Here is a 25601-nt window from a genome sequence, read left to right on the forward strand (position 1 = left end):
TAGTGAAAGCCACAAGCCATTATGCCATGCTATGAGTGTATGTAGCCATTATGCTGAAAGTAATCATTTATGTTTACTTATGTTAATGAACCAAATGTTTATGGGTGTTAATAGCCACACAGTTTAAAACAAATAATGTTTAAGAAATAAGGAAAATGATGCTTAAAATATATGAAATCCACTTTGTCTGAAGAAGTTTGAAAGTGAAACAGAGACAAGCTGTAAATCAAGGAATGTTTTAACTAGAATGTCAAAGACATCAGATAAGAGTTTAAGCTTCAAAGCACTGTTTGTGAAGGAATCTGGAATTCCCAGCTGTCGAGTTTAATTGGTATGATAAATGAGGCTAAGCTGTAGTTTCATTTTTACACTCCCAAGTTTTGTCAGAAGAACTGAACAGAGGAAAACACATAGGGAGAAAGATTTTGTATTTTAAAAATTCAGGCTTCCTTAAACAGAGAGAAAAAAGTTTTTAGAACTTAATTCAGACAGGCTTTCCAAAATATGCACTGGGAGAGCTGTTTAAGGCTAATTACACAAAGAGCATCATGGAAGTGTCAAAGGATCACAAAGTTAGCATGCAAGCCAAATATTTTAATGCTTAATAGTTATTGCTTAGAATTATAATCAAAATATATGTATAAAGGCATAGTAAAGAGTTTAACTGTTAATAATAGTACCATTAAGGCTGCTTAAGTCTCAGATGTAATAGAAATTGCAATCTCAGCAAAAATTAATCAAAGGTCTCACAGACGGCTCATAGACCTGGAATGTACAGATGAAATGTACAAAGAGAGATTAGAGACTCAAGGTCCAGTTTGTTAATTTTAATTGGAACTAGGGAGGTACCAAGAGAGATTAGACACAACGCAGAGACAGATTATAACTCAAAAGGAAAGACAGATTTATAAGTAGCCAGGATGCACCTGCACCAATTAATTGGGAAAGAGTTATATCTCTTGACACCCAGACACAGGTTAAAGAGATGGCACTACCATTTTAATGAGGAGACAGTTTATCTTGTTTGACAAACAGAGATAGAGTTTGGCAGATACAGACACTTGCAAATCAACTGGACAGGAACAAGATAATATGAAAAAGCCCCTAATTGGCAGAACATTCCAGAGGACTTCTGTCAAAGCCTCTAAGCTGACAGAGAAACCTGAATTTAATTAAAATAAAGAGAAAAGTCTCTTAAAGTCTTTATTTACAAATAAGAAGTTAGTTTGTTTTGTATAATTATACCACTATGCAACACAATAACACAGTCACATAAAAGAATTAATAAAAAGAAGACAAAAGCTTAGTTTAAACAGTGATTAATGAAATCAGACAAAGGAATTTGAAAGCACAGGACATACCAAAGCCAATAAATGAGTAAAGAATGCCACCTAGTGGTTGTTGAAATGTATGTTTTTAGTTTGTAACTTGAAACTGACCAATCAAATGATTGTAAAGTGATCTATCTCTGATGTCATAACCCCAGCCAATGACAGTGTGAGATTTTCAAACAAAGGAGCCAGAATCCAATATAAGGGAAGGACTCACACTGGAACATGGCTTTTCTCTGAGAGTGCTGGGAGTTCCCCACATAGCTCCCATTGCTCTCTCCTTTTGGACAGGAGTCCCTGAGAAGCCCATTGCTGGCAATGAATAAAGCTTGCAAACCACCCTTGCCTACTGAGTTTGCGTTTGAACTTTGCTGCTGACCTTGCAACATAATTACTGGTAAGGAAAATTTATCCTTTTTTCTCCATCCCCTGTGACCTGCCTCTCAGCCCAGTCCCACCCCCCACTTCACCAGATAGCAGATAAACTCGCAGAAGCTCCTGCTTTATTTACTGTATTGACCCCTGTATAAGTTGACCCAGGTTTTCAGGGTCAATTTTTAGGCATAAATTTTTCAACTTATACACAGCTATATACCTTATAGATATATGTCATAGTATCAGTGTGTGTACAGGGTATCTCAAAAAACATACACACATTTTAGTGAGTTGTAATTCATACATACTTCAGTGTAGAAAAATCTACGACACTCTTATGTCTGAGGGAAGCAGTTGAAGAGAAATGTGGAGCCATCTCAGTACACACGTTGTTAGATGTCTGTGAATTCCTTTAGTCAATGTCAGTGCTATATTGATACCAGTGGGGAATGCTGTGAACACTTGGCTTCATTTATGGGTACCAAATATAAGGCCCATGGTCCTGTTGCAGACCACAGAAGCTCTATGTCTGGCCCACATGGTAATTGGGCTCTCCCAACATGGCCCTTTTAGCAGCTGCACTTCTGCTGAGGCTCTGGGAGGGAGTGAGGGAAGGAGGCCTCAGGAGGCAAGGAACTTAATGGAGGATGGAACACACCAAGAAGGGTGACACAGGGAGATGCTGCTGAGGTGCTGTGAGAGCCCAATTGTCATATGGGCTGCTCTTTCAGCAGTTCTCCTTCTAACAAGGCATTGCTTTGCAAATCACTTCTCAGAGCCTTTGGGCCCAACCATATCTAACTTTCCAGCGCTGATGCAGCCATGCCAATGCCACAGGAGACAGGTTTTAAGAGGTTTAATGTCACAGATTCATAAACACAGTTTATGTTTAAGAAAAGGGCAGCGTGTAGTAGCTAAGATTTAGCAAGAATTGTCAGCTCACCCTGAACATATCCCTGATACAGTTAGAACTGCATGAACTGGAGTAAGCAATGACTCCAAAGCCAGCATGAATTCCAGACAAGAATTCCAATAAATTAATCTAGGGATTATTATCAACTACCTGGGCTGCCTGACTTTGCCTATGCCACCCTCTAATGTTGTCGCCTGCTTTTATTACCAGAGGGCTTTTGATGTGTGGGGGAAGATTTCTTTGGAAGTGTTCTGCAGTATGATTCCTATTGAGTACCATATACCATAATTGGCTCACGTGAACAACCTGGAACAGAAAATGCAGTGTTTGTGTTGAACAGAAGAACAACTCTGTGCATGCGTGTGCACCTACATCTGCGTGTGTGTGTGTGTGTGTGTGTGTGTGTATAATATGTAAATATATATGTAAATATATACATAATTTATAACATATAATAATACATTATATTAGCAGCAGTGTGGTTAATCCTTAGAAGTTGATCCTGCAGAGTCAGCTGGCTTCAATATAGAGTCTAGAGTCCTCTAAAACAGTCCTCAAGACCAGCTCTACTTACCTACTCAAGACTGCTCTCCAACTCCATCTCTTTCTAAACTTCAAACTGCTGCTTTACCCCATGACTCACAGCCTGTGAGTTACCAATAGGCATAGTAACTATGCCTATTGGAACTAAACTGAAAAGGAGCTAAATGGAAAAGAGCATCATTTGCTGGTGACAGTGCTTCTGGTTTTGAAGAAAAAGTGATGCTGTACTGCAGTGATTTTCATCCTTTTTTGTCTCATGGCACACTGACAAGGTAATAAAATTGTCCAGGCACATCATCAGTTTTTTGACAAATGACAAGGCAAACCATGCTGTTGGTGGAAGGCTGACATCCCCCAATGGCCCTACTAATAAATGACTGTCCCCCACACTCCTGTGGCACACCTGCAGACTATTTGCTGCATACCAGTGTGCTACGGCACAGTGGTTGAAAATGCCTGCTGTACTGTATCAGTGGAGCATAATGAACCAAGATTACACAGCTAGTTAAACAATTTGTGAAAGGCTATGCTGTTTCCTTTCTAAAACACTGATGAAAATTCATCACTTAAATGGTTTCTTTGGAAAGCAGTTCCTGTATTCCAAGCCATAAGAAAATTGTTGCTGGCAGATTTTTGGATGCAGTAGAAGTAATCAAATATAAGAATTTGTGTAACTCTTCAGAACACATAAAAAGGCAGGCATAGGATTGCATGTTATGGAGAACCAGTTCAGTTGTTTCTGAGAGATACGCTGAGTTCTGTTGTTGGTGTCATGCATGGAGAAGAAACCTCTGGATGTCTAAGATGTCACAGAAAAGGTGTTACACAGGGCCTAGGAGAGAGGGTTAAAGGGGGTAATTTGTGCCCAGGCCCAGGGTCAGAAAGGGGGCCCAGGAGCCAAAGGAGGGGGCCCAGAAATTTCCAGGGATCTTCCATTTTCCAATCTCACCTAGATTCACTGCCCACACGGTGGCAACTACTGCCACTAGCCATACACACCAGACCCAGGAATGCACACATTCCTTAACAATGTTATATCTGGGAGGAAATGGACTCTCTTTGGCTTGTGGATTCATTTCCCATGAAGGAATGTAGAGGAGCTCAGGGACGCAGCTGCGGGACTACAGAAGCTGCAGAAGTTAGTTTTGGTGTACACAGGACACTTTCCATTCTAGTGTGAGCCTAAATGCAATGTTGCTAATCTCCTGCAATGATTTTCTATATATGGAAGATTTTAGAGAGACTTAGGAATGCGTTTGTTTAATTTTCTGTATCTAGCTTCCAACGCTGAGCAGGTACACAGACCTGAACTCTGCATTGGGAAGATTGGTAGACCTGGGCTCCAAAGATTATTCTGGCTGTTTCCACTTTCCTCCTGCCTATTTTGCCCCCATTCTGCCCACCCCCACTGCCACCCCCCACTTTGTTTCACCCCCTCCCTCTTTGGGAAGGGGCCCAAAAGAAACTTTGTACCCCCTGGTAAAATTCCTCTCAGAGGCCCTAGTGTTGCATAGTCCTCAGTGAAATATACAATGAGTTACCTATATTTTCAGCAACAGATCACTATCATTTTGCTATTAACTGGATGTGATGTCTCGTGCAAATCAAATTGCACCACGCAATCATTTGAAAGTTCTTCAGAGAATTATCACCTATTTAATAATTTGGCAAAAGGCGAACTTGTGGATCAGGCCATCACATTGGCCAAGGAATCTGTGTTCAGAATACATAATATGAAAGAAACTGGCTCCAGTAGTATAGTATGGTATCACTTGTTTTTCAAAACAGAAAAACTGGAAGCATTACCACCATCACATTTATTTAATTTTATTTTAACATTTCTCCTTTATTTCAAAGGTGCTCAAGCTGGCTAGCTTCAACAGCCAAAATACAATTAAAAAATAAAAACAACAAATATAAGCATAAAAGAAAATAAACTAAAATATTATGAGGAAGCTGCTTGAACCATTCACTAAAGAGGTTATACTATATCTCCAAAACTAGACGTGATAGGGCAAAACGGATGCCATTTTGGGAATCGGCACCCCGAGTTCATATCAAATCACCATAAAGTTTGGGAAAAACTTTTCTGACCCTCAATTTTGTAGGCCTGTGTATTGGACACTCTTAAAATGTTCTTTAATTGTGATATTAATTTGGTAACAAGTCATCAGAGATGTATGAGAAGATTCAGAAATCAGATTAACCCCAAATCTCAGTGTGTTTGTCAGAAAAGTGAAATGTTTACCTCCTTTTAAAGTTTATTTACTTCATTTATGTTAGCAGTTGTTAGTTCTTAAAGTGTGCTAGTTAGTTGTTCTACTCCTCACCTGCAAGCAATGTCATTTTCAAAAGGGAAAAAATTTACCTCCAATTTATACCTTATTTGTTCGTCTGCTTAAAAGGAAAGTGAAGAGTAACAAAACTGCTCTCATCTGTTCAGATTCCATTCAGACAATACAGTGCTGGTATCAGATATTTGGCAAAAAGACAAAGTAATCTCATCATTCAAAATTAATCAAGATTTGACATTGTCTATATTTCAAAGCTAATTTTCAGAAGGAGAAAGTGCTTTGCACATAGATATTAAGCAAGCCTTTTCCTTCTATGTTCATAGAACTTCATCATTCAGAGTTTTTACCCAGCGTCTGGCTCATTGAATAACTAAGGCTGCAATCCTAACCACACTTTCCTGAGTAAGCCCCACTGAACAAAATAGGACTTACTTCTGAGTAGACCTGGTTAGGCTTGTGCCCTAAGACTGTCTCCCTCACTGACCATTTGGCTAAGAGAGAGCTATTGGCTTTCTTTGAAAGCATACATTACTGGAGCAGTTTCATCTTCCACTACAATCCTGAGAGGTATTCCACTGGTGTAGCTGGGGGTGGGGTGGGGCACTGAGTTTTGCAGGTAGCCTCCCTGCAGCTTGCAAGCAGCTCCTCCCCTCCCCTTTGGAGCCATGGGGGGGGCAAAACGAGGTAATGGCTCCCAAGGTGAGGGGCCACTTGCATGCTGCAGGGAGGCTCCCTGCAAAAGTTAGTGCCCTGCCCCCCTCTAGCTATGCCAGTGAGGTATTCTATTCCAGAAAAAAGCAACAGGGTCTATGCCAGTCGTTCCCAAACTTTTTCAACTGTCAGCTTCCTTGACCTACTGGGTCATTGGCCGTGGTTCTCCATTAGGGCTACAATTGTATACACCTATGGTTCCTAAGTTGGTGGGTCACAGCCCACTAGCCAGGGAAACATTATGCTCTGGCCCCTTAAGGGGAGGGATCAGGGAGATTGCAGAAGTGGTATCCCAAGGATCATTCTGCTTCTGGGAAAAAGTGGGGGGGGGGGGTTTCTGGCTTACCTGAGGCCAACACCAGCCTCTGGGATGGGAAGAGTCCTGTGGACATCTCCACAGGGCTCCCCAAGCCTCAGAATGAATAAAAATCGTAGTCAGAAGCTACTTCCAGTTTCCTATCATGAAACTGGAAGTGGCTTCTGATCATGATTTTCATTCCTTTTGAGTTTGGAGAGCCCTGCAGAGACATCCATGGGGCTCCCCACACTGCCCTGGAGGCTGGCGCTGGCTTCAGGTAAGCCACAAACAACAACTCATTCACCAACAGCAGCATGATCCTTGGGATTGCATTGCTGCAATTCCCCCACCCCCACAAGGACTTATGGTTCCCTCTTCCTAAGGAAGGAACCACTGCTAACCCTGTATAGGGCTGTGGGTTTTCCTCAAAGATTCTGCAGCTCCCCTGGCTGGTTTCTGCAGCTCCCTGGGAGCCATTGCTCACAGTTTGGGATCAACTGGTCGATGCCATAACCTGTTATCAAGCATTATGCCCTGGTTGAGAGCCTACAGAACAAAACATGATCAACATGCACCCATCCCCAAGTGGGGGGGGGGGGAAACTAGCAAGTCTTCACTGTGTCTAGCCAGAGAAGGGAAACAGGTAGCAGAGAAGGGGAATGACCACAGTTTTTCAAATGTACATTTGTGCAAGCACACAACCCACTCAACCATTCCTCTGGATCCACTACATAAGAACATAAGAACAGCCCCACTTGATCAGGCCATAGGCCCATCTAGTTCAGCTTCCTGTATCTCACAGCAGCCCACCAAATGCCCCAGGGAGCACACCAGATAACAAGAGACCTGCATCCTGGTGCCTTCCCTTGCATCTGGCATTCTGACATAACCCATCTCTGAAATCAGGAGGTTGCGCATACACATCATGGCTTGTACCCCATAATGGATTTTTCCTCCAGAAACTTGTCCAATCCCCTTTTAAAGGCGTCCAGGCCAGTCGCCATCACCACATCCTGTGGCAAAGAGTTCCACAGACCAACCACACGCTGAGTAAAGAAATATTTTCTTTTGTCTGTTCTAACTCTCCCAACACTCAATTTTAGTGGATGTCCCCTGTTTCTGGTGTTATGTGAGAGTGTAAAGAGCATCTCCCTATCCACTCTGTCCATCCCCTGCATAATTTTGTATGTCTCAATCATGTCCCCCCTCAGACATCTCTTTTCTAGGCTGAAGAGGCCCAAACGCCGTAGCCTTTCCTCATAAGGAAGGTGCCCCAGCCCCGTAATCATCTTAGTCGCTCTCTTTTGCACCTTTTCCATATTCCACATTTCCATTGGTAATAACAGGCCCAAAATGCTTGCATAATTGGGTACTATTGGGTGGCTTATGTTTTCCTGAGAATGTAGTTGTGTTGTGAGCCAGATTGCTTACCTTCCCAGACTGCTTCACTGGCAGTTTCTTTAGATCAATGTTTCTCAAACTGTGGGTTGGAACCCACTAGGTGGGTTGCGTGATAATTTCTGGTGGGTCCCCATTCATTTAAATTTGTATTTTAAAAATATATATTAGACTTGATACTTGATGTCCCCATGTTCTGTGACTGCTTTTGGGGAGGTGTTACAGATCTGCACTTGTATTTACTTTTAACAACAATAGTCAGTGAGGGTTACTCTCCTGTAGGTGTAAATAGAATTGTAGCATTTGGGATGTTTGAGAAATCTTTTTTTTAAACAGATCAGCAACTGCTTGGGAGGGTTAGGAAGGTTTTTTATTTCAAATACATTTTTTAACTTACTGTAAACTTTTAATTACTTACTTGATTGATTTGAGTTTTGTCATATGGGAGTGTTAAAATTTTCCTGCTTGTTGTCACTTCCTTCAGGGTTAATGATATCACTTCTAGTAGGTTGCGACAGCTTATCATTTTAAAAAGTGGGTCCTGGTGCTAAAAAATTTGAGAACCACTACTTTAGATAAAACAGACTGAAGATCTGTAGAAAAAGTACCTGTACATTTAAACATTGCTACCATTTCTGTAATGTTTTAAACACTTGAATTTGCAGTTCATTAACTGTAGTTGCAGAATTTCTTTTGATATACATTTTGTCAGGTTTGGAACAATCAAGAGGATAATCAGAGCAGTAAAAGGTTTTTTTTCTGTGAATGGGCAATACTGTCTAGATGCCAAGCGGTTTCTGAATTTGAACACTAGCAGGCAGAGTTTAAACTGAAAAAAAACCTATGTAGACTGGTGAAAGCCCTGTTCAATATGCATTATATAATGCAGTTTCTTAGGATTACTAGTTGCTATCCCTGTCAGCAGTCCCCATCTTTTCAGTGTAAGTTGATATTGGTTATTTAAAAAAAAAATGAGAAGAGGAAAATATATTGTCATAAGCCTACCATGAAGATTAGTTTGATGTAGGCTGCATGCTTGTGGGCCCAGAACAGTTGCTTAGGACACAGAAGTTGGGACAGTGTTTCAACTGGGTCAGGACCCACTAGGTGGGTTGTGAGCCAGTTTCATGTGGGTTCCCATTCATTTCAGTATTTTATTTTTAATATACTAGATTTGATACTACCATGATATGTGACTGCATTTGGGGAAATGATACAACCTGTACTTTTAACAAGCTACTATGTATATTTTTTTAACAATGATAGTAAATGGGACTTACTCCTGGGTAAGTGTGGGTAGGATTGCAGCCTAGGATTGTTAAAAATGTTCCTGCTTGATGATGTTACTTCCGGTCATGACACCCCTTCTGGTGGGTCTTGACAGATTCTCATTCTAAAAAAGTGGGTCCCGGTGCTAAGTGTGTGACAACCACTGACATAATCGAAAATAGTAGAATACAATGAGGATGTCTGTTTTATAATGTAGATGAGAGGCTGTATGGCTCTAAAAGCATGATGAATTCCTGGGTCATTTTTAATTCTAGGACCTTGTATAAAGAAACATGCATAACTATAAATTTAGTGAAGCCCATAGGATTGGACTATTAGTCTTGGATATGTATAGAATTGCAACCTTAGAGAGGATGCTATTGTGTGTCAAGAACAGTTCAGAAGTTATGGAAATAATGGACAAAAACCATGCTGACACAGAGGTTCAGAGCAGTTATTAATTCCTCTCATTGTTTTCATTTTAAGAATGAACTAGATGTTCAGCAGCACACATAGTTGACTGCTAAAGAGCTGAAAAGTAGAGGAAAGGGTAAGTGGTTATAAGGGAAGCCAGGGCAGGAAGGACTTTTTCCCACTTACTGCTTCTCCCCTGTGTCTCTCCCACTGGGGTTTCTCACACCTGTTGCCTGGAGATGGAAGAGGAAAGTACAACATGCGAATAATCCAGGAATCATATAAGTTAAGGTGGGAAATGAAGGACCCAGTATTATACCTTGTTTACAGCTATGTGAGACATAGCAACTAGAGAAGCATTTCAGAGCAACTAGCAAATTTGATTTTTAAAAAAATACTGTATCATGATTAGAATTTGTTAATGAGAAATTAACAAGTTGAAAGTGTGGATAAAACAGTTTTGTTGCTGCAAATGGAAAGTTTCATCTAGTCAAAAGTTATTTTACAAAATAATATTTCTTACAGAGCTGACATCTGAGTCAAGTTTCTATGGTGTTCGTATCTTTGTTTGATTAATTATGTGCTGGGTTGTCATGGAAATACTTACTTACTGAGCCTAGTATCTAACTGATGTCAAACAGATGTTCCAGACAAGTACAGAAAATACTGAAACGATAGATTTAAACTAGAAATAGACTGATATAAAATAGTTTTAATTGCGTTTAGTCTAGCACAAATTTCTTTGCGTTTAAAATGAGGTCTCATTATAGGATTGTTACTACAGGTGGAGCCTATTTATACGTGTTAGTTCCATTCCGTGACTGGCGCGATTAACAAAAAACATGTTGTGCTAAATTCCATAGAGTTAAGCAAATATGCTGCAGCCTGACACTTGGGGCTGGAAGGAAACTAAGGCAGCTGTTATCAATCCACTCCACTCCTTTGCCTCCCCCTTTCACAAATGGGATGCTGAGCTTTTAAAAGTCCAGTCCTATGCGTTTCTACTCAGAAGTAAGCCCCATTGTAGTCAGTGGGGCTTATGCCCAGGAAAGTGTGGAGAGGGTTGTAGCCTAAATCTCATACTTTGCTTGCTGAGAAGGCTTGCTTGCTGAGCTGTTTTGTTTCTGTAGGCTGGAGCACAGAGAGCCTGCACCATCTGGGGGGGGGGGAATTGGGTAAACACTCCCTGGGTTTTTTAAAGCAATCCTCTCTGTTGCTACCGCACCTGCCCGTGTGTGTGTGTGTGTGTGTGTGTGTGTGTGTGTGTGTGTGTGTGTGTGTGTGTGTGAGAGAGAGAGAGAGAGAGAGAGAGAGAGAGAGCGCTCCACCTTGCTGCACGTGATCTGGCTACAGAGGTTTTCCAGCCACCTTCCCTGGCTCAGGGGCTCCCGGAGTCTTACTGTTCCTTCAAAAGGGGAACCTCTTCCATGGCTCCAGGACTATTTCCCTGCCTGTGCCAGATGGAGCCTTTTTGCAGTGTTTTGGGCTGCCTTGAAACTGAGTGAGAAGCCAGCACAGGGCAAAGGAAGCAAAGGTGCATGTGACTTTAGATTCTCCCCACCCCATTTGCATTGAGACAAATCTGCTGCACCAGTAGTTTTCTACTTTGTTAAAGTTCTAAAAAGTCAAGCTTTGTATCATCAGTGTTGCTGCAGTTGTGAAAATGTGTATAAATCCTTCCTGAGTTTTCAGTAGGACTACTTTAGCATTATGAAATGCGAATTAGGACTTTTAGTAGATTAAAACATTGTTAATACCCTTCAGTTATCTTTATACTGCTAGACTACACTTACAGCGTAATTTACAAAATCCCTCCAGTATATGTCTCTTATGCAGTAGAGCACCTTCATTGGCTTAGGTCTAGTAGGCATACTTTCACTCATGAGAGATCTGAATCATTTCCAAATACATGGCTCAGCCAACAGTATTGAAAAGTTACAGTTACCAAATAACTGCATGCCATTTTTTACAAATTACACCAGAGAGCTGCTTTTGCTATTTTTACTTTCCCCCTTCAGATGCCCCCTCATACAAAATTGCTCACAAATGCTGTGCCTTTTTTAAAAGTTATGCATCAGGGCAAGAGGTGTGGTCTAGAGGGTAGAGCCTCCATTAGTTCGAGAACACCGGCAGGTCCTTGAACAGCTGCGAATGGCTAGACCTTGAAGCAGCTGACAAGCCGAGCTGAGTGATTCCACCTGCTGGACCCTGCGCTGGCCAGACGCAACTGCTCTTAGCGTGACAGCCAACTGTTCGACATTTCTTGTGAGCTGTGGGAGGAGGGCTCCCTCCATTGCTTGCTGTTTCACATCTGTGATGAAGCAGTAGCAGCAAAGGAAAAGCCGGTCTTGCTTTGTGCAAGGCCTTTTATAGTCCCTGAGCTATTGCAAGACATAAGAACATAAGAACAGCCCCACTGGATCAGGCCATAGGCCCATCAAGTCCAGCTTCCTGTATCTCACAGCGGCCCACCAAATGCCCCAAGGAGCACACCAGATAACAAGAGACCTCATCCTGGTGCCTTCCCTTGCATCTGGCATTCTGACATAACCCATTTCTAAAATCAGGAGGTTGCGCATACACATCATGGCTTGTACCCCATAATGGATTTTTCCTCCAGAAACTTGTCCAATCCCCTTTTAAAGGCGTCTAGGCTAGACGCCAGCACCACATCCTGTGGCAAGGAGTTCCACAGACCAACCACACGCTGAGTAAAGAAATATTTTCTTTTGTCTGTTCTAACTCTCCCAACACTCAATTTTAGTGGATGTCCCCTGTTTCTGGTGTTATGTGAGAGTGTAAAGAGCATCTCCCTATCCACTCTGTCCATCCCCTGCATAATTTTGTATGTCTCAATCATGTCCCCCCTCAGACGTCTCTTTTCTAGGCTGAAGAGGCCCAAACACCATAGCCTTTCCTCATAAGGAAGGTGCCCCAGCCCCGTAATCATCTTAGTTGCTCTCTTTTGCACCTTTTCCATTTCCACTATGTCTTTTTTGAGATGCGGAGACCAGAACTGGACACAATACTCCAGGTGTGGCCTTACCATCGATTTGTACAACGGCATTATAATACTAGCCGTTTTGTTCTCAATACCCTTCCTAATGATCCCAAGCATAGAATTGGCCTTCTTCACTGCCACCGCACATTGGGCCGACACTTTCATCGACCTGTCCACCACCACCCCAAGATCTCTCTCCTGATCTGTCACAGACAGCTCAGAACCCATCAGCCTATATCTAAAGTTTTGATTTTTTGCCCCAATGTGCATGACTTTACACTTACTGACATTGAAGCGCATCTGCCATTTTGCTGCCCATTCTGCCAGTCTGGAGAGATCCTTCTGGAGCTCCTCACAATCACTTCTGGTCTTCACCACTCGGAAAAGTTTGGTGTCGTCTGCAAACTTAGCCACTTCACTGCTCAACCCTGTCTCCAGGTCATTTATGAAGAGGTTGAAAAGCACCGGTCCCAGGACAGATCCTTGGGGCACACCGCTTTTCACCTCTCTCCATTGTGAAAATTGCCCATTGACACCCACTCTCTGCTTCCTGGCCTCCAACCAGTTCTCAATCCATGAGAGGACCTGTCCTCTAATTCCTCTAAGACTGTCATTAATTCATATAAGTTCCATCTCTAATGTATTCATTTATGTAAATTTATTCAAATTTGAAATATAAATAACTCTCCCCCCACCGACTCAGTGTCAGAGAGATTATGTGGCCCTCCTGCCAAAAAGTTTGGACACCCCTGCTTTATGTAATATGAATGACTGCAGTTTCTCTCCAAAAACTAATTTATATGCCTGTTCCTCAGTACATTATTACTTTTCTAGATTTTTGGGTATGAGTGCCACCTTGTGGAATGTTGGAAAATTTTAGAAGAATAATGCCTGTTGATACAAATGATAGGTTTTATTAAAAGGTACCCAGAGCAGCAACCATTTACTTTGTTTTAAAAAGTGGGAAGTATGGAGGATGATTTCTAGTAAAAGGAGAAGAAGAATGCATGGGGTTTAATTCTCCTTCCTGTCCCGTCCCAAAAATGTTCTGTCTCCCAATGCCCACTTTTTTGTCTAATTAACACATCCTTATCTCTAGAAACAACAGCTGTGGTGTACAAAGGAATGAACAGAGAACTCCTTATCTATAGCAATTAACCAAATTTATTGCTACAAACACTTATTCCCTGCAAGTCATCTTGTCCAGAGACTTTCCCTCCCCAAAACTCCACTTAACTTAATGGGTAAAGGTCCAGAGCTTCCAGTCTAAGTCCACTCCAGCTCAGTCTCCCAAAGCACAGTCCAGTCTTCTACAGCAGAGTGTCCTGGCAGTCCCCTTCTCCATAGGTCCTGGTCTGTCTGGGTCAGGGGTACTGTTGGTCTTCTGGGGCTGCCTTTTATCCTTGGATGTCCCATTATCCAAAATGCAGCTCAGCTGTGAGCTACCTTGTTAGTCCCTTGTTAAGTCCAAATTAGGCTCAGGTGAGCCATCTCTTCAGTCCATGTCCATTCAAAGTCCCATCAAGGTCAAAGGAAGCTCAGGTGTCCATCAGAGTCTCCATTGGCCTTGATTGATTACAGCTGTGGAGCTAGCCCTGCCCTTCCCAGAGCTGTCAAACAGCTGTCAAAACATGGAATCGCTGTCACACATCATCCACCTGATGATCTTCTGAACTTCCATTACACTTCCTGCCACAATAATGATCTAAAAACCATGTTGACCCAGAGTCTTCCATATGAGGAAGTGCTTGCAGTTCCACCTGGTATATTGGATTAGTAGAGAAGGAGTGATCAGTCCTCAGATTAGTTGTCATTCTCTATGGCAATAGGCAAAACTAGTTTTTAAGTAGGACACTGAGTAATTTTCTGATTTATTAATGTACTACTAGCAAATGCTAAGGAGACATATTTTCAGGGTTGCCACTTTCTGGAAAGTCAGGGAAATGGGAAATTGGTCAGGGAAAGTCAGGGAAATTGGTCTGAAGTCAGGGAAATTGTGATTAAAATATATTCAAGCAGTGGATGTTTGAGCTGCTGCCGCCAGAGCATGGGCTGTTCTTGTGGTAACTGGAATAGAGAAGTAGCAGAATCCAAGTAAAACTTAATAATGCTCTTTCCTGGCTCCACCTTTTTCCCAGCTCCACCCCCAGCGACCAGCCCAATGTTCTTGTTGAGCTCTGTCCCTGCAGGATTTCTAAGCTCTACCTGTAGCATCTGCAGAGCAAGGCTACTTTAAACATTTAGCAATATACAGACTTGAAACATCTGGCTGTTTTCATCCCTGCCTACTAGTACTGCATTTAACTTGCTTATAAAGATGAGCATGTTTTTGGGTCACACTTGTGTATCGAATGAACATTTTGTCTCCTGCTAACCCAGCACAGAGTTGCAAATGAGTTTTGCTGCTGTTGGATTTCACAGACAACTAGCACTTTCTGGTCCAACAAGAAGCTGACGGAACATACCAAGATCCAGGTCTACAGAGCTTGCGTCCTGAGTACACTTCTGTACTGCAGCGAGTCATGGACTCTTCACTTACAACAGGAGAGGAAACTGAATGCTTTCCACATGCGCTGCCTCCGACGTATTCTTGGCATCACCTGGCAGGACAAAGTTCCAAACAACACAGTCCTGGAACGTGCTGGAATCCCTAGCATGTATGCACTACTGAAACAGAGACGCCTGCGTTGGCTCGGTCATGTCGTGAGAATGGATGATGGCCGGATCCCAAAGGATCTCCTCTATGGAGAACTCGTGCAAGGAAAGCGCCCTACAGGTAGACCACAGCTGCGATACAAGGACATCTGCAAGAGAGATCTGAAGGCCTTAGGAGTGGACCTCAACAAGTGGGAAACCCTGGCCTCTGAGCGGCCCACTTGGAGGCAGGCTGTGCAGCATGGCCTTTCCCAGTTTGAAGAGACACTTAGCCAACAGTCTGAGGCTAAGAGGCAAAGAAGGAAGGCCCATAGCCAGGGAGACAGGCCAGGGACAGACTGCACTTGCTCCCAGTGTGGAAGGGATTGTCACTCCCGAATCGGCCTTTTCAGCCACACTAGACGCTGTTCCAGAACCACCTTTCAGAGCGCGATACCATAGTCTTTCGAGACTGAAGGTTGCCAACTACTAACTACTAGCACTTTCTACTGTGCACCATGCAAAGTAAATTTTGCAAATGTGATTGCTTGTTCCTGCTGGAATTTACAGAGTACCAGTTCTCTCACCCTCTTTCGTGACTTCTCCCTTGCATAAAGGTTGCAGATGAGGGTTGTCTACTTCTCTAGAATGTAGAAACTCCACCTCCTTTCTTGCTGCTGATCTGCTCGTTACACTTTCTGGAACCAGATATTGAAAGTGAAACTTTCCCAGCTTTGGAAAGTTCCTACTTGCCAGAAAACAAATCTACTAACATCTTGATGTCAGGCATGTGATTCTGTGTACGGCTGTATCTGAAACCATATTTTGAAGATAGTTTTCAAGAGGATAGTTTTTAATATGCAGTGGATGAAACTTAATTCTGGCTTCGTTCCATGGCTATCAGCAGTTACTGGAGACATATGCAAAGGTTATTGTAAAGTGTGCTACAAAACCTTTGAACCAGGTAATATGGGAATTTGAGCTGTGGAGTCTCATGCACAAGGACCATTACATCAGAAGAACCTGAAAATTAAATCAAGTCAACAGTCCATAGCAATATGTTTGTATCTTGGTGTAATTTTTGGTGCAGTTGCAAAGCAGATGTTGCTGCAGTTAATGTTGAAAGAAGCTGATACTAAATCTCTTACTTTGACAAATATTTTTGAGGTTGATACGTGTAGTTGTAGACTGGAACATTTAATCAAGCCTTGTGTTAATGCAACACAACCTATTCATTTTTAAACTTGTGGTTTAAATTTGAATGTTGGTCAGGGAAAGTCAGGGAAATTTTAGTGGCAACTCTGATTTTGCAGTAAGGTAATAATTTTACAGTGATATTTTAAATTTAAGGCATTTCTGCCCAATGTTGCATTTACACAATAGGGACCAAATGTGTACACCTCTGGGCCAGGCAGAGTGGGTTAAAATAAATCAAAAAGAATCTTCAGACTCAACCTGTATGTTGTTGCTTGGCTCTCTCGTGGCCAAACCTGATGTGATGGAGTAGCAATGTGTGTTTTATTGGGTGTGTGTGTGTGTGTGTGTGTGTGTGTGTGTGTGTGTGTATGATAGAGGGTAATACAGAATGACCAGGGTTATATGCCATTAGGGCAAATGCTTAATAGGGCAAAAGCTTAATAGGTTAAAAAGCCACACCATTTTCATTTAGGGAAAGGGTTTGAAAATTGAAAACTGGCAAGCTCTGCTGAATTGGCTAAATGTCAAGGTTGCTACTAGCAAGAGAGAAAAACTTTAGAGGAACAACACGTATTTTAAAATAGGTTTATTCCCTTTGAAAGTAAGGGGAATGCAGGAGCAGATAGGAGGATACTGGAAAACTCCTGCTTTTGAGGCTCCCTGTTTGAATGGCAAACTAAAACAGGTAACAATGAGCAGAAGAGTGCCCATCTCAGCAGTTCAAAATTATTATTCTTTCATGCTTTTTAGAGCAAAGAACAGTGTTATTGTCTTAGCTAGAAGCCTTATATTAAAATATTGGAAGAATTATTTCAGAACACAGAAGTCTCACAGAAGTGCCAAAAGATATCACCATGTTTGCATGTCTGTCAGTTATTCTTCCAAAGCTTTAAAATAGTTTTGTCCTTAAAGTGTAACCAACACATATATAGAGATATGGAAGCATTAGAAGTTTTAACTGATTTTATTAAAAGGTTTAATTAAATCATAGAAAGAATAATGAAAACTATGTCCAGTTAAAATCATAGCTAGTCTCACAGAGAAGCAGTTTAGTAAGCTGTTTTGCTAGCTGAGACCTTGAGGCCTCAAAGTCTTGCGTTGATACATTTTTGGAATTTGGCAAAGAGAGTTGTATCTCAAAGACAGATAGAACTGCTTGGCAGAAGTATGCGACCAGCCAGGATGGGAAAACACACATATTTGCAACATTGTAGTAAGGGAAAGAAACAAAAAACACAGCCTTAAGAAAACACAGGTCATGGTTCAGGATGTGGACTCACCTCCCTGCGTTACAATCTCTGCACATGAACTGGAGGTTGTCCATGACTTTGTGTACCTTGGCTCAATGATCTCCGACACTCTTTCTCTCGATACCGAGCTAAACAAACGCATCAGTAAAGCAGCTACCACGTTTTCCAGACTCACAAAGAGAGTCTGGTCCAACAAGAAGCTGACGGAACATACCAAGATCCAGGTCTACAGAGCTTGCGTCCTGAGTACACTTCTGTACTGCAGCAAGTCATGGACTCTTCGCTCACAACAGGAGAGGAAACGCTTTCCACATGCGCTGCCTCCGACGTATTCTCAGCATCACCCGGCAGGACAAAGTTCCAAACAACACAGTCCTGGAACGTGCTGGAATCCCTAGCATGTATGCAGTGCTGAAACAGAGACGCCTGCGTTGGCTCGGTCATGTTGTGAGAATGGATGATGGCCGGATCCCAAAGGATCTCCTCTATGGAGAACTCGTGCAAGGAGAGCGCCCTACAGGTAGACCACAGCTGCAATACAAGGACATCTGCAAGAGGGATCTGAAGGCCTTAGGAGTGGACCTCAACAAGTGGGAAACCCTGGCCTCTGAGCGGCCCGCTTGGAGGCAGGCTGTGCAGCATGGCCTTTCCCAGTTTGAAGAGACACTTTGTCAACAGTCTGAGGCTAAGAGGCAAAGAAGGAAGGCCCATAGCCAGGGAGACAGACCAGGGACAGACTGCACTTGCTCCCGGTGTGGAAGGGATTGTCACTCCCGGATTGGCCTTTTCAGCCACACTAGACGCTGTGCCAGAACCACCTTTCAGAGCGCGATACCATAGTCTCGAGACTGAAGGTTGCCAATATATATAATAATATATAGTACTGTATTATGGTGCATCTGGCTGGGGTGTCGTGATGGCCCGGTTTGAGAACCTCTGCTGTAGACAATACACTAGGGCAGTGTTTCTCAAACTGTGGGTTGGGACCCACCTGGGTCGCAAGCCAATTTCAGCGGGTGCCCATTCATTTCAGTATTTTATTTTTAATATTTTAGTGTTGATGCTACCATGCTATGTGACTGCATTTGGGAAAATGTTACAGATCCGTAATTTTAACAGGCTACTATGTATATGTTTTTAACATTGATATTCACTTGGGCTTTCTCCTGGGTAAGTATGGATAGGATTGCAGCCTAGGATTATTAAAAATTGTCCTGCTTGATGATGTCACTTTTGGCAGTGACATCACTTCCAGTGGGTCTTGACAGATTGTCATTCTAAAAAGTGGGTCCTAGTGCTAAAATGTTTGAGAACCACTGCAGTAGGGCCAATGGCCTGGCTCAGTACAAGAGAAGTGCATCAAAGATCAAGACAAAGAATAAAAAATTTTTTAAAGAAGCAGAAAGTCTGCCAGGGAGATGGTTAGACCATCAAGGGAAAATTAGAGAGAATGTAGAGAATGCAAAGAAGCTGAAGAAATTATTTGTGTTTGTCTCTAGTACTCAGGATGTAGGGTAATTCATGCCAAACTGAACTTTGCAGGGAAAGAGTCTGAAGAACGAAATCAAACTGGAATGACTAGAGCATGTTGACAAGTTAAAAATTAACAAATCATTGGGTCCAGATGACGTCTTTCCAGAGTTCTTAAGGAACTCAAAACAAATTGCTCCAGCGACTGTATGCATTCAGTAAATCTAGTCCAAAATTTTCAGTTTCAATTTATGGTTATTTTGAGAGAGAACAAATATCTTTGTTTTATTTGAAAATGTTTTGTTCCCTATAACTTCCTGTCTTGTTGTGTTACAGATGATTCTTTGGGACTGGGACCTAAAGCAATGGTGTAAACCCCATTATCAGGTTAGTATATCGTAAATCTCAAGCAGAACAAAAAAATCTGAATATATTGTTAAAATTTTATTATGCAAATCCATGGAGCCCTGTTGTCAAGGTATGTTCTGCCTTGTTTCTAAAGCAAACATTTTTTCTGATTATTTACACTGTGAGCAACTTCTATCTAAAAGCTTTGGAATTCAAAAAATCCCTCTTGAATGCCAGTATATATTTAGTTTCCCCCTTTTTTGTCTGCATGTGTCACTGGTATTTTCTAGTATATCTCAATGCATTTAAAATCCAGGGCAGCAGTGGCCTAGTTCAGATGTAAGGGAGAATGATTTATCATTATGTGCTAAACAAGCATGAACCTTGGGCTTGCATACTCCACTTCTCTTTCCCTCTTCTTATGCACACAATTAAAAGCTTCAGTTCGTTGTTTCTTACAAAGTATGGTTTCCCATTATATTTGAATATTGACACTTGTGGTTTGCACAAACCACAGTTAGTTAACAAATTGGGATCAGATCCAGCATAAGATTTGACCTCCTCGTGCCATAGACCTGAACCAATTTACCATCCTCTCTTCAACCATCCTTGCTTTAAAAAACAAACAAACAAAACCCAAAAAACCTGGATAATCCAGGCACAGATCTCTGGCTTAACATGTAGTTTTCTTGTCAGGCTCTGATCTGAGAGTAAAGATTTGCAATACATAGACTAAGAATAAAGGGAGTCTCAGTTCCTAATTCCTGGATTCACCTGTCACCACAAATCTTTTCTTTACTTAGGCAAACTACACCTGAAGCACAGCTGAGATACAGGTTGAGTCTCAAGGATTCCTTTCCCAGAGCCCACACAGATATAAAAAATTGTGTTAAAGGAAATCATTTAAAAAACAATGACCCTTTACTCAGTAATTTAAAAACAGCCTTGCTGACTTTTGTAATGCAGGACAGATGCAGGCAGACAATCAATCATTCTCTTTCCAGGCACTTAGAAAGAGAAAGGCTTCACTCTGATACAGTGATCCCTCCCTTCACCAAGGGGGAAGATTGCAAAGAGGAGGTGATAATCACTTTCCTTTGCGGTCTTTCATGTGTTCAGGGGAATGGAGGGGTCACTTGCCTTGGAGTGAAGCTATTCTAAATTCCTGGAGGGATGATGATGATGATGATGATGATGATTATTATTATTTATATACCACTTTTCAACAAATTTTCACAAAGCAGTTTGCAGAGAAGATCAAATAACTAATGGCTCCCTGTCCCAAAAGGGCTGACAATCTTAAAAAAAAGCAAGACAACACCAGCAGATAGCCACTAGAAAAGACACTGCTCAGGTGAGATGGGCCAGTTACTCTCCCCCAGCTAAATAAAGGAGGTGCATCCACTTGAAAAAGTACCTCTTACCCAGATAGCAGGGATAAATGATCAATGGATTGTCTGCTAGCTGCCCTCTCCCACTTTAGCAAGGCTATTGTTTTTACTTTAATTGGAAGGGCCCTTTCATTGAGTTGAGATAAAACTGCAGGTGAAAAATCCATGGATAGTTAGGTTGTAATTATAGTCATTCTACTAACAGCAGCATAAGGCTAAACTAAGTAATGGGACTAGGTCAGCTGTTTTAGAATCATCATTGTGTGTTGTTTAAAAAGGAATTTAAGTGAAAGAGAAAAGAGTTTCTTAAGGGAAAAGGCATAAAAGTTAAAAATATGTCTTGCTAATTAACCTTTTGAAAAGTCAGGCTACGTATATGCTGCAGTATATAAAAGGGTTAGTGCACAACCTCCTATGAAAAAAAAATTGCATGAAAAGAATGCAAAATGTTAGACCAATGGTTGCAGGCAAGGGTAGTCTTGCAGTATTTCCATCATTTAAAAAATCATTCTTGCTTGAGTGCTTCAGCATACGCTATTAGAAGTATAATTATTTTAAAAGTAATATTATTGCTTATTTTTTCAAAGTGGACATGCCTGAAGTAGATGTAGAATTCTGTTGCTCCTCCCAATGTCATGGGTAATATTCTGTATGTTTCTGAGTTTACAATTCTGTGCATGCTTCAAGTAGAGTAAATCCCATTTGGCAGAATGGGACTTACTTCTGAGTGAACCTGTGCATTAAGTTCTGTATTTACAGAGAGGTTAGGTTCTGGTGGTCTGTATGTAGCTTGAAACCAGTGTGAGTTGAAACTGCTGTTGCTTGCTGACTCAGCATGATGGTGCCTGTGCAGAAGCATGAGCAAGAGATGTAGTGCTTCTGCACAGTAGTGCTGATGCAACTGTCCTTAACTCAGACATCCATTAAGTAATGTCTGTAACTTGGGAAATGTGTATATAGGATAGCTCTGTGTCATGTGTGAGCTTCTCTCACGTGGTGATTAGCAGTGGATGAGTGCCGTCTCATTTTCCAGGTACAAAATATTGTACTATGTTCAGAAAGCATGATGTTCCTTTAATAACATGTAATATCAAAGGCAGATGTTAACAGTGAGCAAATGAGTGATGAGTTCATAGCTTTTGCATGAAAAAATTCTCTTCATCTTGTGAGCAGAATAAAGGATGTAATTACAAATACAAAAGTTTGGTGGGAAAGGATAGTAATCAAATGACCGAGTAATAAATTTACATTGATTTTCTATGAATTTACTTAATTTTGAGGAATTTGACCATATATCTGAAATGTATTTAATAAAATATATCCCGGTACTGATTTTTGAAAAATTATGTAGTTTGTCAAAACGTCCAAAATCTGTGTCTCTATTTTTGTGAATATTTTGATATATCCTTACAATTAAAATACTAATCTGCTAACAGCTGGCAATTTCCTTCCCTTGTAGAATGCTTGCAGTGGAACTGGAATTGATCTTTCTGTACTAAACGAGACTCGTAACATGGTGTCTGATCTGCTGAGTGATCCAGTTCTTCCTCCGCATGTGATTTCCTCACTTCAAAGCATCAGTAGCTTGATGAGTGCTTTCTCAAGCTCATGCAGGCCAAAAGTCAACTTGTTTACACCTTTTCCAGGCTTTTATCCCTGTCCAGAAATGGAGGACTCATCAGAAAAAGGAGACCGTAAGCTGTACAAGGTCAAAATATGACAATTGTAATTAGCAGAGCACATTTTAAAATGCATTAATTTGCAATATATTTTAATGTTTGTAGTATTCTGGCATTTTTTCAGTATATGGTAGCTTTCACATTCTTCTGGTTGTAGATCGTCAACCTGAACAAACCCTGCATTATATATTGCATTAACCTCAATTGTTTTTGACCACTCTCTCCAACCTGCTCGCCATCCTGAACCTTCCCCTTGCTCCCTTTTCTGCCTTACACAACCTGCTCCCTTTTCTGCCTTACTTCCTCCATTGCCACCTGGGTGGCCATTGATGTGTATGGTGAGCCACTGGCTGCTTCTGCTGCCAGCAGCCTTGTGCTTGGCAGCAGTGCAGCATTTATGGTGGAACTGCTGCATTTACAACAGAGTTCCACTGCCATAAATAGATGATAGGACTGGGCTTTAATTTCCTTTGGATACAACCTACTGTGTAGAAAACTTCCAATTTTTGAAATCCATGGAACTCAAAGTAATATTTTAGAGTAAGTGCCGATTAATCTTTTAGACACTGAAGCTCATTTATTCTTAAATCAACTTGAATTATATCCCTATTTTCAAAGGTATAGTCTTTGCTGGGTGGAGCAGAATATAAAACAAATAAGTTTTTTTTAAAAAAAGGATAGCTAATTTTTCTCTATATACAGTTGCCATGAGCAGGTTCAGACATTGCAGCAAACTAAGGTTTGGTACTACATGAACGAAACTCATGTCACAGTTATCTCCCTCCATTCCTGGTTTGTTTAAACATATTAGCTGAAGAAATGAACTATGGTTTTCACCTGCCTTGGAAACCATGATCTAATTCTATAGAGCAGTGTTTCTCAAACTGTGGGTCAAGAGCCAATTTCAGGTGGGTCCCTGTTCATTTCAATATGTATTTTTAATATGTTAGAGTTGATGCTACTATGGTATGTGTCTGCATTTGGGGAAATGTTACAGATCTGTACTTTTAAAAGATTGCTATGTATATGCTTTTAACAATGATAGTCACTGGGGCTTACTCTCCAGTAATCTTAGCCTTTGGGATGTTTGGGGAATTTTTTTTTCTAGTCTTTGGGATGTTTAAGGAATTTAACCTTTGGGATGTTTGGGGAATTTTTTTTGAAAGATCAGCAACTGCTTGGGAGGGGTAGAATGGTTCTTATTTTAAATAAATGTTTAAACATACTTATTGTAAACTTTCAGTTTACTTGATTACCATAGATACTTGCCTATTAGATAAGAAATTTCTGCCAATAAATCAACTATAAATCATCTCCTCACCTTATCTGAGGGTCACTCAGGGGTCAGGGCTGTTCAGGAAGCCAGGAGAAGCCCGGAGAGCAAGAGGACAATGCAGAGATACTTAGAGGGCCCTTTGTCTCCAGGGCAGTGAGGCAGAAAGTTGCTGCCAAAGTTAACCTTTTCAGTCCTCCTGAGAGAAAAGTAAGCCAGGGCTCAAGGCTTCCATTTAAATCAAGCAAGCCTCATTCTCTTTGGCAGGATCATACCTAATCCTTCTGCACTGTTTTGCACCATTTTGCAAGTGGTTGGCAGAGGTTTGGTTTCTAAAACACCAGAATTTCCATCTGAAACAAACATAAGAACATAAGAACAGCCCCACTGGATCAGGCCATAGGCCCATCTAGTCCAGCTTCCTGTATCTCACAGCGGCCCACCAAATGCCCCAGGGAGCACACCAGATAAAGTTCAAAGTTCAAGGCTAAAATTCTGTGCACTATTACTTAAGAATAACACCCATGGAAAGCAATGGGTCTGATTCTGAGTAACTGCAGAATCGTGTTGCTGCCCTTTCCCCACCCCCAAAAGGAAGGGGGGGGGAGAGAGACACCTTTACAGAGACTGTTGGTTTGCGACCCACCAGTTTGATAACTACTGATCTACAGTGATTTGATTTTGTTATAAGAGGGGGTGCTGCAATTTTTGTGCTTGGTGATGTCACTTCTGACCATGACATAATGTCCAGGTTAATGATATCACTTCCGGATGGTCCCAACAGATCGTCATTCTTAAAAGTGGTCCTGGTGCTAAAAGATTTGGGAACCACTGCTACAGAGTGTTGTTTTGTGTGTGAGTGACAATAAGCAAGAATCCAACTGTGTCCAGTCAGCAAGTCAGAGGGATTGAAATTTCATGGTCTGATGGTGCCCTCAGTTGCATTGCTGACTGTGTACTGTCACATTTCGGTAACCTAGCTGAGCTGATTCCTACCCTCCATAGCACATTTTCCTCTAAGCTAATCCAGCCCTTTGAGTAACATGTCAGAATAATGAAACAAAGCTGCCTTGTTCAATTTTACCTTTGTATGAGACTCCAACCCAGCCCTGACATTTTCTGCTTTGGGCTGTCCACTTATCGCCTGCTTAGGGTGTCAGCCAAGACGTGACATCCTGATTTCCAGTCCTATTTTGGGTTTTTTATTTACATTTCTGCTGTTCCCTTCCTCTGTGTTTCCTAGAGAAGTAATACAAATGGGAGAAAATAATCTAATACTTCTCCGGTGGGCTCTCCATGGTGGGTTCAGTCAGCCGAAGGTGGGTAGCTCCTCATCCCAGGCAGGCAGGTCAAATGAAAACTTCCTGTGGTGAGGAGCGCCCCCTGGCTTTCCAGACTGACCCAGACTGACCTGCAGAAAGCAGGTTGAGTTTTATGCTGCTCTGGGCAGCTTCCCTGCCCAGTACTTCCTTTTGCCCTTCTGGGCATTTTTCTCTGGGCCCTTTGGCATCCCTTTTTTGGAAGCATCTGCTCCCCACCTCTTCTGCTGGCTGCTCAGGCACCCCGCGTCCTCTTGGGCTCCTGGGGTCTGCGCCTCGTCAGAGCAGGTCGCGGCAGCCATTTTGGCTGCCTGGGGAGCTTGTGTCAGCTTGGCTGCGCTCCTAACTGCCGCTTGCCGGGGCAGGAGAGGGGTTGCAGCCCCGGCCGGACAGCTTTAGGGCCCCCCTATAATCCTCTGGGGGGGGCTTGGCCGGTAACCTGCTCGAGCACCGCCAGCAGCAGCAAAGGTGCGAGAGGCTCTTTTTCAGCCGT

General features: G+C 41.9%; 1 protein-coding gene across 1 annotated transcript in view; it reads left to right on the top strand.

Annotated features, from left to right (window-relative positions):
• Positions 1-25601, top strand: part of PDE3B (phosphodiesterase 3B) — an 87177-nt gene that overhangs the window by 12051 nt on the left and 49525 nt on the right. The window contains exons 2-3 of the mRNA XM_066619355.1: positions 19435-19485; positions 22297-22545. Of these exons, the coding sequence (XP_066475452.1) occupies positions 19435-19485; positions 22297-22545 (300 nt within the window). The remainder of the gene's footprint in view (positions 1-19434; positions 19486-22296; positions 22546-25601) is intronic.

The sequence above is a fragment of the Tiliqua scincoides genome, chromosome 1, assembly GCF_035046505.1.
Source record: "Tiliqua scincoides isolate rTilSci1 chromosome 1, rTilSci1.hap2, whole genome shotgun sequence".
Taxonomy (NCBI): domain Eukaryota; kingdom Metazoa; phylum Chordata; class Lepidosauria; order Squamata; family Scincidae; genus Tiliqua; species Tiliqua scincoides.